This window comes from Procambarus clarkii, chromosome 2 (assembly GCF_040958095.1).
Source record: "Procambarus clarkii isolate CNS0578487 chromosome 2, FALCON_Pclarkii_2.0, whole genome shotgun sequence".
Taxonomy (NCBI): Eukaryota; Metazoa; Arthropoda; class Malacostraca; order Decapoda; family Cambaridae; genus Procambarus; species Procambarus clarkii.
Genome location: NC_091151.1, coordinates 46020246 through 46033195, shown reverse-complemented (window position 1 = coordinate 46033195; position 12950 = coordinate 46020246). Strand labels below are relative to the sequence as shown.

At 41.1% G+C, this 12950-nt stretch overlaps 1 protein-coding gene across 1 annotated transcript in view; it reads right to left on the bottom strand.

Annotated features, from left to right (window-relative positions):
• The window catches only part of LOC138365173 (uncharacterized), a 54815-nt gene that overhangs the window by 7638 nt on the left and 34227 nt on the right, over positions 1–12950 (bottom strand). The window contains exons 3-8 of the mRNA XM_069325233.1: positions 9931–10225; positions 9571–9682; positions 9181–9297; positions 5297–5845; positions 4826–4966; positions 2374–2583 (exon numbers count right to left, since the gene is read on the bottom strand). Of these exons, the coding sequence (XP_069181334.1) occupies positions 2374–2583; positions 4826–4966; positions 5297–5845; positions 9181–9297; positions 9571–9682; positions 9931–10225 (1424 nt within the window). The remainder of the gene's footprint in view (positions 1–2373; positions 2584–4825; positions 4967–5296; positions 5846–9180; positions 9298–9570; positions 9683–9930; positions 10226–12950) is intronic.

The window sequence follows — 12950 nt, the reverse complement described above, 5'->3', positions numbered from 1 at the left end:
ATATATATATATGTATATATATATATATATATATATTTATATATATATGAACCTAACAAGTAAAGGGCCATGAAATAACGTATCAAGGAGCCACGCTGTGTGACATACGACCAGCACAGCAAAACGTACGTTACGCTGCAGTAACGATAAGAGATAAAACTGTCCTTTGTTTAGCCGAAGGAAACCCGGAGCATCTAAGGTCCAGCGATGCCGATAATAAACCACCCTCATACCTCCTCTAAGCAATATTTTCCATAGCCCAAGTTCGATGGATTCTGAATTCGATAAAAGTAGTATCTTATAGACACAGACTATTTCTCTTCTGAGACGACTAACCTTCTGAAGACATGATTTCCATGTTTCGTGACAACGAGCATTACTTTTAATAATAATATTAATAATAATAATTATAATAATAATGAGAATATAATAATGAATATGTAATAGTAATGAGAATAATGCACATTAATGTAATTTCTGCGTGTTTCCAATAATAATAATAATAATAATAATAATAATAATAACAATAATTTATATATATACAAACCATACATTGGCTATATAACATTGTATACATAAAAGATGCAGCACTAAAAAAATATATGTAATGGCCCTAATCACCCTCATAATTTTCAGGCTATATACACTGAGAAGTGTACCAAGCTTCTCAGTCTATATACACTGAGAGGTTTATATATTTCATATTACTTTGGATCCGGGATATGTCCAAAAGTAAAGTATACTTTGCTAATTGATCACTCGGCACTGTTGGTAGCATCAATAATTCTCCAGAGGTTGATGGGTATTAAGCCCAGGACCAAAGCAAGTACCCTTCACTGTGCACCCAGCACTGTGCAGGGTGCACAGTGCAGGGACCCTGCACTGTGAAGAAGGTGTATTAAGCTGTGCATTAGAGGAAGTTCAGTATGGCGGCGCCTCCTTCCTGGAGTTGGTTGAAGAGCAAATCAAAACCCATAAGGCGGAAGAGAAGTAATGAACATAGACTTGCACAGTCACCATGCTATTTTTTTTACGTTATATCTGTCTAATCTGACACTGTACTGTTCGATCGCTATGCTACGACAAAAAAATTATATGATCCGATAATATCTCCCTGAATAAAATAAACTAAAGGCTTATTGGTGCTACGAGATATCTCCTATTTGCTAATAGAACTTCTGCAGTTTCCTATGTTCTTATACAGGCAGATATTATAAGGTTATATCGTCTCTTTTGTCGAGACCTAAAGATCCTTCAGGCTACACTTCACGCTCCTCGGACACTAATGGCCATTTCACATCCTGCTATCACCTCATCCGTCTCGTTTTAGTATTTAACTCAAGGAAAATTCAGTACCGTATCAGTTACAGCCCCGCTCCTGTGCCTCGGAAGTCCATTACGGGCTCACCATAGCTCGTGCTACTTGGAACATTTTGTTCCCAGTAGCTGAATCTTAAACATAAAAAAATCAGTACCCTAGTTGTCCTTATCCAAAAACATGAAGCATTTAAAGTTATTCATTTCCATTATTAATTGGCTCGATAATGTGTATCTTTTAGGCGGGAAAGAACAACTGGGTCCATTTGCTTTAATACTATGATTTATTTATTTTACAATAGATTTTTTAATGGCGTTTGCTCGGCAGCAGGACGACTTCCGTAACTAGCGACTCAGCACCATGAGACCTGAAATCACTGGAAGACGGAGTGGAAAATTTATCCATTAATGACCAGTATTCCTGGGAGACGAGCCATGCATCCTGCTGAAGCCAGAATATCCCCTATGGCGCTTTCTCAAACGGTACTCTATAACCTTACTATATGTAGCGTATACGAGGGGTCACTACGCGTATACGAGGGGTCACTATGCGTATAAGAGGGGTCACAATAGGGGGGGTAGAAATAGCCTAAGCTACTTTATCCCTTTGAGATGTATTTCTTTCTTGTCACAATAAACATACTTGAACTTGAACTTGAGGGGTCACTAAGCGTATACGATGGTCACTAACGATTATATTTATATATGGGTCACCAAGCATATATATAAGGAGTACCAAGCGTATACGGGATTCGTATAGTGCTTGTGACGGACACATGTTAGATAATATTCCATAATAGCTTCCCCTACATATTAGACCGTGCCATCCCCGACATATTAATCAATAGCGTTCCAGAAATATTAAACAATAGCTTCCCCTTCATTTTTATCAATTCCTACATAATATTAACGTCCTGCAGAAGCAATAAAAAATATTCACACCAGTGTTCCAATAGTTATTCTATAGTTTTCTTTATTATCTTCTCTTGTTACCTGAAATGCAGTAAAAAAAAAAGTGAGAATACAAAATAACACAAGTTTAGACCCGTCACTCACATTAGTGTCTTGGAAGACGGTGTCCTGATTGTCATGGGGCTGGAAGACTCTGTCGAAGAGGAAGGTCTTGAGGCCTCGCTGGGTGTTGAGGGAGAGAGTGTACTCGTCGTCAGTAGTTGCTACCACTTGCCCATTGTCCTGCCCTCGTTCGGCCTCGCTCACAGGCCGCACCCGGCAGAACACCCGGATCTTGCCCTTCATCTCCTCCACCTGTTTTTTTAACAGAGAGTATTACGCATAGGTAAATACGCACGTTCGGAAACATAAACACGTACGCTGCCATGTACAACTATTGATCGCAACCGTGACCTGTTCTGTCGGAGGACACACCGTGGTCCTTCCGTAAGTTCTTATGTATGTATGAGTGCATGTATGAATGTTGCTAAGGTAATAAAATCAAGTAACAAAAATTAAAGCATTTATAGTAACCTACATCATCAGAGAGAGGCGATAAATATATAATACATATGTATGTATATAAATATATGTAACCAGCGGGATAAGCAGAACAGACCAAGAACTGTCCTTCTTAAGTCGAGAGCAGTGAACTGAAGTGTTCCGTGAATGACTACACGGGCTGCTTGCTAGTGGTCGGGTCCCCTAGCAAGCCCCGTGAAGGCTACCGCTCAGCGGGACATTCCCTTGTTTCTGCTCCGAGTGTCGCCTTGCTTCCCAGCTCACCAGAGCACGGACTGCTAGTGGTGGCGGGGCCCCTAGCAGACTCCGAGAAGCTATGTTTGTTGTAGTGGGTCCCTAGAAAGCTATGTGATGCAATGTTTGTTTTGGTGGTTCCCTAGAAGGCTTCGTGAAGCACTGTTTGTTTGTGGTAGGTCTCTAGTAGGATACGTTAAACAATGTTTGTTGTGGTGGGTCCCTAGAAGGCTACGTGATCTATGTTACAGGAAATGAGGTCCCGTTCATATTCCATGAAGGCAAATCATTCATCGGGGCCTTCTCTCGTTCCTACCCTCTGAGCATCGCCTCACTTTCCGGCTCACTAGAGATTGCGGTCATGTGTGGAGTCCGATGGTACCACGAAATATTAAGTGATAGAGATGTCTTTGCAAAGGATCGCAAGAGTAAGGGACAAACATAGGAACCTCTATCACCTGATGAAGTAATTTTAGTGTTCTGCGCTGACTCGTGCGACACTATCTTTTATTTATTTATTTATTTATTTATTTATTTATTTATTTATATATACACGAGTTCTTGCATTCTTGTACAGCCACTAGTACGCATAGCGTTATAGGCAAGTTCTTAATCCTATGTTCCCCGGAATACGACCCCTCCAAATCATTTAACAACAAGGTATCTATTTTACTGTTTGGTAAACAGAGGCTACAGTTAAGAACTGACGCCCAGTAAATCCTCCCAGGCCAGGATACGAACCCAGGACTCATTAGCGAAACGCCAGACGAGTGTCTTACCACTACAGCACGGGGACATAGCTATACAAATAAATATGAATTTATTCACTATTCGTTCAGCTATTCATTCAGACTTTGTATTACTTCCCCCATCTGACACAAGGAACGTCACAAGATACGTATAGTTATAGTTCTTCAACTCTGCTTTTAATCATGAGTGTTTTGGTTCTGTGGCTTCAGAACAAACTTTCTCAAAAGTACTTCACTTACTTCTAATGTTCGAAACACAATTGGAAATGCCGAGAAACTCAGCTACTTTAATTTAATAAAAAAAATCAGCCAACTTGTTGATATTTCTGAAAAGGAGACCTAGTAAGACTTGACCGTATAACCTTAACTGTTGACGGATCACAGTCAACGTAAAGAGGCCTCAGGGACAACCCCCGACAATATGTTATGTGAATGATTGACAACAGTTAACACTGCTGATCTCATACCATGTTTAGGAATGAGCTTTCTCGATTAAAGTTGATATTGATTTGTAACCATCTGAATATGTACAATAAATTTCATGTGATGGCTTCTAGAAATCTAGTTTCAAAACATTAGTTCAAATGAGTCTTAAAATCTTTATGCAAACAGCAATAGGTCAAAGAACTAAAAAACATATATCCAAAAGAGCAATTATTCACAGAACTTCATGAACTTTCCTCAAAAGTTTGTCGCGGAACTTCATAAGGTTTCTCCCAGAGTTTGTCACAAAACTTCTTCTCTTACTTTAATAGTTAAATTGTTACAGAGCTCCATATACTAACTCTTAATGTTCGTCGCAGAACTTCATAAACTTATTCCTTAAACTTACCACAGAACTTCATAAACTTACTTCACAAATTTGTCGCAGAAATTCATAAAGCTAGTAAAAAAAAAGACACTGATACAGAAGTCGTTCAGTTACATTTATTCAGTAAATGACTAATTTCTTTAAAACAGACGAAACTAAGCATGCAGGGGAAACAACAAGAAGAGAAGGAACGTAAGAGACATATAAACAAGTAGGAAGATTGAAAGGAAAAATATATTACCTGGTTGTAATACTTCTTCCTGAGTACTCTTTCTCTGTTGAAATCTTCGGCCAGTACCCGGTTCTCATCAGCAAGCTTGGCGAAGCGTTCCTCCAGCACCACCTGCCGGGTGGTCAACTCCTCGCACTCCTGCACCAGACTCTGTCGTAGACAGAATGACAAGACACCTTAATTGTCTTGAAGAAAGATAATTAAAAGCGGGGTTTGCATTTTTGGTACATATTTTTAATTCGCTGTTTATATTCCTGCCTCTGACTAGGTATTTCAATGACTATTTCTATCTCATTCTTTCTCTGTTGTCTCTCTCCTTCGATCTCCCTCTCTCACCACTATGTATTACGTGTTACTATGTATCATGCGTCACTATGTGGTGGTGTCAGTATGCATCGCTAAAAGTGTACACATGTTCAGAACACGTGCTTGTCAGTCTTTTTAGTTCTCCACCATGTAATAATTTGTTTATTTACTCACCTTTTCCTTCAGTATTAGTTCATTGAGGCTTTCTTTTAACCTTTTATTCTCCTCGTTAAGAGTGTCAACGTCGAGTTTGAGCATGTTGTATTCCTCTTCCTTGCTCGTGAGGTATCTCTCAGCGGCCTCAAGCTTCTGGGATGTCAGCTCCAGGCGGTTCTCCATCTCCCTTATCGCTTTATCGTGCTGCTTGGAGCTCTCATTCTGAAGGTTCTTCACCTCGGTTTCCAAGTCTGCTATTCGTTTCTTGTATTCCTCTTCCTTGTTGTCGAACTCTGAACATAATTGTCTCAGTTTCTGTGTGTCATTTGTGACTTTATACGTAGCTTTCCTGAGAACTTTAACCACGTCTGGGTCGTCTGCATGTTTAAGTTTCCCGTTTTCGGGTTTTCCGTTTTGAAGTAACGTACTTTCTTTCAGACTGATGGAATCTTTACTTATCTGGTAGGTGGCGGCTGGGTCGTGGATCTTAGAGGTGACGTCAGATAGACGGGACTTGAGAGCAAAGTTTTGTATACTTAACTCATCTCTTGCTTTTTCCAACTGGATCTGTGAAAATATAAATAATAAATTAGGAAATGTGTGAGCATTAATCCAGAACGATTTGTTGGTAATAATTTAGGTGATCAATTATCTTTATCCCCCCCATGTGTTTGATGTGGGAATTATTAATTGGTAATAAAATATGCATGGGCTGGTTAATTTATCTTTCAGCTGTTCAGCTAGATTTTGTAATGAATAATTTATGGACAACAAATATCCGACCTCATCTCCTGCCTCACGACGCATAACCTTATCTCCTGTTACATGTTTCCCAACCTCATCGTAACCATCATTATCAGTAGACACTTTTCCTCCAACTCAATTCATCTCACTTTGGCTAATTCCACTCTCTTCTATAGGAAATTCACCTTAGCAAAAGCGTCGTATGGGCAGAAAATCATCCCATCGGTGACAGCGATAAATCAAGCTGCATCACTGTGGGATTGGTGGGTTTGGGCCTCCGGAACGAGCCATACGAGCTGCCAAGCACATCGCTGTCGACATAGACGTCTTTATCGTCAGTGTCACCCTCGTCAGCATCGTCATCCTCCATCCTACGCTTCTTCAACATCAGTGTCAACTACGTACATAGCATCGTTGTCTCATAACCCCCATAGTCCTAAGTTGGATCCCAAATTTGAGTGACATGTTTGGACACGCTTCATTATATCTGATCTTTGGATAATATCTGTTTTCTTAGGAGTAAATAGGTATTTGAAAGTTAAGCGACTGTTGTGAGTGGCATTCTGTAGTAGTGTCAGTCGTCGGTAACGGGGATCTTCATAAGCCTAACAGGATTCCTGTCCCCGAAAATGGGAATCGAACCCAACTGTTATCACTAGCCATGATCTTTTGAATAATTCGTTGCTTGCTCTCTACGTCTTACCGAACATGGTATAAAAATAACGTAAACTTAAGTTGGATGGATACTTATTAACACCAGGAGGCAGCAGTGTCCGTGCAGTATATGAAACCTGCAATGCACCCATCCACCTCCTACGACGGTCTATCCACACAGTTTACAACACATGTCATCCATCTATCAACCAATCCACCCGTCAACGAATCCACCTCCTGCAAAAGAGCTATTCACATTTTACAACAGATGCCATCCAACCAACCACCCGTCCACCAATCAACCCAGCCCCCTCCCGCCACACTGAACACTCTTAGACGCTGTTCTCCAGGCTGGGAGGCCTTCGTCGTGATCACCCAAATACGTGATCACTCGATATCGCTCCTGAACAAATGGCGACAGCTGACGAGCAGAAACATATGAAAAGATTAAATTGGGGGATGAACGAGGATGAAGAAATAAACAGAGCGAGAGAATGACCAACGGAAAATATAATCAAGAATAATGAATAAATATATATACAATGAAATTCAACTGATATATTTCTTTATTAACTGAATAATAATTTCCGTCCAAACGAGACAACACGGTAATTTTACAAAGATAATATGCATCAAACAGTTGATAAGTCTCGGCTCGACTTCCATGCAAAGTGAATCAAACCAGAAGGAATAAGGCTCTGTGGCCTAATATAAGACCACAAAACATGTCCCTACAGGATGAATCACTATTAGTCTATCTCCTATCCTTTGACCAGAACACGAGCTTCACAAGTCACACTTAACTGCCCACTGTGTCGTCAGAACACGCAAGTCTCCCACCACCGAATGAATGTTTTTAATGAGGAGTTAATGAGGAGTGAGCGATAATGTGAGGGTCTGAAATGAGAGAATAATATACACCTTGTATCGACAAACACCAACAGAAACGCATCTGTTATAATTAGGATGAATAGATCTGCTTTTCACTCATTGACACCTTCGGGAAAGAAACTTAGCATCTATATATATAAGTGTGTGTGTGTGTGTGTGTGTGTGTGTGTGTGTGTGTGTGTGTGTGTGTGTGTGTGTGTGTGTGTGTGTGTGTGTGTGTGTGTGTGTGTGTGTGTGTGTGTGTGTTTTAAAAAAGCTGCTTTATAACCTTGGCTGGGAGTGTCTGAAGCTAATAATCATGGTCCATGTAGATATACACGTTCTGGCGTGATCTCTATTTACGCCCGTCCGCCAGAGGTCTTGCAACCTTAACAAGAGTCAACATCAGACTCTGGCCAAGGTTTTGTTAGTTTTAACGTACACTTCCTAGTTCAATTTTTATCTGTTTTCACCCCATACACTTATGGTCTCTTGTTTGCTTTCTTTTTAACGTGCGCTTCCTTGTACTTTTTTTTTTTACTTTTGTTTTACCATGCACTTCCTTGGTCGCTTGTTTCCTTTGGGCTTACAATAAGTGAATTCAACGTTTCAGTGAAATGATTAACGGATCGGAACCTAACTAAAAAGAGGCTCGTTTATTCTTGTTATTCAGAGGTATTATGTGTGTGTGTGTGTGTGTGTGAGAGAGAGAGAGAGAGAGAGAGAGAGAGAGAGAGAGAGAGAGAGAGAGAGAGAGAGAGAGAGAGAGAGAGAGAGAGAGAGAGAGAGAGAGAGAGAGAGAGAGAGAGAGAGAGAGAGAGAGAGAGAGAGAGAGAGAGAGAGAGAGAGAGCGCGCACAGGCAGGTAGGTAAGGAATGAGATTACGAAGCATAATGATTAGGAATACCGCAAAGAAGTCAGCCACGCTGCACATTGGAGGTGAGAGGTGGGTGTCCTCACTTCACACAAAGGAGATGGGGATCCATGCAGCACACAGGGAGACAGGAAGCAATGCTTAGCACCAGAGAGATTGAGGGTCCCTACAAACATTAGGTGAATGGGAAAACTGGGACACTCACTAGGGTGTTATTCTCTAGGGTGAGGCACACTAGAAGTGGGGTCGGATTAAGCAAGTGATAGGTGTAGCCCGCAACTCACCGGAACGACCTAGTTATAGCTAATATTTTTACCCCTTGTACACTGCTGTTACCTTCACAAACACAGACGTAGTGAGATGCAGATATTGCTGTGTGTGTACTTATTGTTTCTAATTACTATTTGTAACTGCAGAATTGAAATATTAGCTCTTAGACCCTGCCTTTCTAGCCAATTTGTTTTTTTTCCTCTATTATGTCTACTACATATATTTCTCTCTAACACACGCACACACACACACTTATCCCCAGGAAGCAGCCCGTAGCAGCTGTCTAACTCCCAGGTACCTATTTGCTGCTAGGTGAACAGGTACATCAGGGTGAAGGAAATTCTGCCCATTTGTTTCTGCCTCTAACGGGGAAAGAACCCGGCCCTTAGGACTACTCAGCCTCGAGGTGTGTGTGTGTGTGTATGTGTGTGTGTGTGTGTGTGTGTGTGTGTGTGTGTGTGTGTGTGTGTGTGTGTGAACAAGCACCTACCAGGTTGTTATTGAGTCTGGTGATCTCCTTTGCGGCATCAAAGGGAACCTTATCCAGACGGTCTTTCTCCAGCTGAAGGACCCTCGTGCGCAGTTGACTGATGGTCATCTCGCGCAGCTGGTGAAGAATCAGGTGGAAATGTAATGAATCATTAGGCATAAGCCACAACTCATGAAGATAAACATAATTCATTGAATATTAATACGAAACTAGAAAATATTTGTTTGACCTTTACACATCCCCTAGTAAAGTCCTAGTCCCCTAGTATCCTAGTCCCCTAGTAGCACAAAGTGTCCCTCTTTTAGTGAGACCGCAACTGTTCTTTTCACTTTGTTAGAAAATAATGGTTCCGTTTACCCTCAGACAAGCCACATCATCGCTGTGGATTACCTTGAGCTCGTCGACGAGTCGATCTGAAGATGCGATGGAATTAAGTGACTCGAGGGAATTGAGGACCGTTTCTTGTTCAATGTGCAGGCACTCCAGGTCACTGCCTACCGTCCTGAGGGAAAATCAGCAAGAGATGAGAGAAAGTAGAGTGGTAATAATTAATCTTCTGTTTGTATAGGTAATATTTCTGATAATATTTCAGTAATAGCAGAAGCAACATTGAATTTTTAATTATTGTATAATGATAATAGTGTTCATATTAACAATAAGGATAATGTATAAAAAACAATAATGAGATTAAGCATAAACACCATAACAGGAGCAACAGGTGACGCAAGCCGGGAGGGCAGGAAGCCCTACCTGACGCCGATGTCGTCGAGTTTGATGGCCCTCTCTGAAAGCTGCTGCTGGAGCGTCTGGTACTTCTCCTTCAGCTCATGCAAGGTCCGTCGCGTCTGGCGGTGGCTACAACGCTCAAGATGTAACAAAATCGCCGCATCTTCGGGTTTGCTTCCAACCACTCTTCCGCCCCCGTCGTCTGCGTCGCCGTCAGGTGAAGGGCGGCCCTCGACCATGTCGGCGCCGTTCACCACCGTCTGGATGGCCTCCAAACTATCTGGCTCATGACCGCTCGTGCCTGAGTCATGGAACGTGTCTGGCGAAGACAATAGAATTACCGGAGTCATTAAAATGCTTAAAAACAGACGGACATGTCGTGGACGGTTTTCACAAGTGAAGAGTTTATTTATCGGATGAGATCAATCTCGTAGGGAATGACTGTGTTTGAGAAAAGGAATACATTTGGAACAAAATTAGGAATGCAAAATGGAACAAAACAAAATCTTTATACGGAAGTTTTATCACACTTAAGTTTAGGGAAGGTAATAAAACCCTCGTAGAAGAGCATCTTCTGTAGGGCTGAGAGGAAAAAATACTGAAATGCAATTATTTTTCACGAGAAGAACAGTTAAGTTGCAAAATGTGAAACAAGTGATTTTATATATACAAGCAAATGTAATCGAAACTATTTGCTCAAATACATTGCTCATCTTGTCTCATCTCAGTTTTATATCCAGATATGTGGGTGAGACCGTGGGAAAGTAATGAGCTCAACGCTCACCTGAAGACAGGGTGGGGGGAGGATGTACAAATTGATTACCTAAAGTTAACAAATAAGCAGACACACACACACACACACACACACACACACACACACACACACACACACACACACACACACACACACACACACACACACACACACACACACACACACACACACGCACACACACACACACACACACACACACACACACACACACACACACACACACACACACACACACACACACACACACACACACACACACACACACACACACACGCACACACACACACACACACACACAGGATAAACAGACCCTCCTGGCGGCTCTTACCCTCCTCCCAGACCTCTTCCTTGATGACTTGAAGGCTACGACTCTCCTTGTCTCGGTGAATGTACAGAAAGTCGAACTCCAGCTCCATGGCTGCTAGTGAGGGGAGCCTGGATGGATGTATGGAGATTATCTACCTCAGTGTCGAGAGAACAGCGGACTGGACACTGGGTGGATGAGACATCTTAACGTTCATGACTCCTTTGTTCCGGAGCGGATAAACAATGGACCACAAAATTTTCATGACTTCACCCTCACTATTCGAACATTTTTTATTTCCTCTGATGCTCTCAACCCGACTGTTCGAACACGTTTTGGCTTGATTGCTTCACTTTCAATATTCGAACATTTATAAGTTTGGTGCCTTCAATATCACTTTTGGTGCTATTTTTAGTTAGCATTCCCTTTTTAATACCTGTGAACAATTTCAGGTTCAATGCCTTCAACTTCACTGATTCATTATGTTTAGTCTTGCTCTCTTCATTCTCACGGTCCGATCACTCTTTCTTATATTAAATACTCGATAACTCACAGTTTTTCATAATAGACTGAGCAGTCACAGATCCCATAGCTTTATTTTACAACATGCAGATGAGTATATATTGCATTTAAGGGAATTGTGAATCATTTTGTGATTCACAAGGGCTTCGAGGGTCACCGAGGAAATCTATTGCTAAGACACTCGTTTTCTCCGAATCGTTTCATGCAAGCAATTCTTATGTATGGGCTAATCATCTTTCCATTTATTCTTTCACTTTCCTTAATTTTATAATTAGTTTATTGTTCTCGGACGCTCTGTAACACCTAGAGAAATTATGTGAATTTGTTTTTAATTTTGGATACACATTTTGAAATATTTAGTGTGTCTCCCTATTGATACAAGTAGGGTCATAGCTGAAGTTCTATACCTTGCGAGAATTATCATAATTTATGAATCACTAATTATTGAAATGAGTAAATGAAAAGAATTTATGCATTCATTTGCATTATCAGTTGACCATGAGGGTCAGTTACGTCTAGTTAACAATTTGTTTTGATGCATTAACAACAGGATGTCTGTCTCGGACTATTCGGATCCGTCTGAGTCAATAGGATTAACTGAAGTTATACTCAGCTGCACGTGACTCCATAATGACTGTACGAGGGCTTCTCCAGCCTTGAAATTCCAATATTTTTTCATTAATATCCAAATAATTAGTAAAAAATAGAATGAACAATATATGACTTTTATATATAATTCTACAAACTCCTGTTTACTCCTATATATGCTCCTGGATTTCCGTGTGACACTAATAGGGTGATTAAACTCCCCCCAGAACAACCACAGTTTCCTGCATCTAAGCATAAACCAGATTCCAGGAAGCAACTCCAGGTATCAGTAAAGCCACAAGGGGTGATGTCATATGGGCGTGGTTGCACCTGATCCGTAATAGTGTGTTAGTCTGATTTGCTGTCATATGCACCATAATGGTGATAAGGAAGGATAAAGAGGGAAATAGGAGCTGGAAGGAAGACTGTAACTGAGAAAGTGAGTAAGCGAGCAAATGACTGAGGGAGTGAATGAGTGAATGAGAGAGTAGGAGAGTAAGTAAGAGAGCGAGAGAGAAAATGTGTGTATAAGTAAGGGAGTGATGAAGGGGAAAAAAATAGAGATACGAGTTAAAACGATTAATTCTTCCCAGCATCGAGAACATTATAAACAAAAACATTTGCTCGGTTTCCCGTGTCTGCGGAACACGGGACCAAATGTGTTTGTGTGAGTGTGAGGGTGTGTGTGTGTGTGTGTGTGTGTGTGTGTAATTACCTAAGTGTAATTACCTAAGTGTAGCTACAGGATGAGAGCTATGCTCGTGGTGTCCCGTCTTCCCAACACTCTTTGTCATATAACGCTTTGAAACTACTGAGGGTCTTGGCCTCCACCACTTTCTCACCTAACTTGTTCCA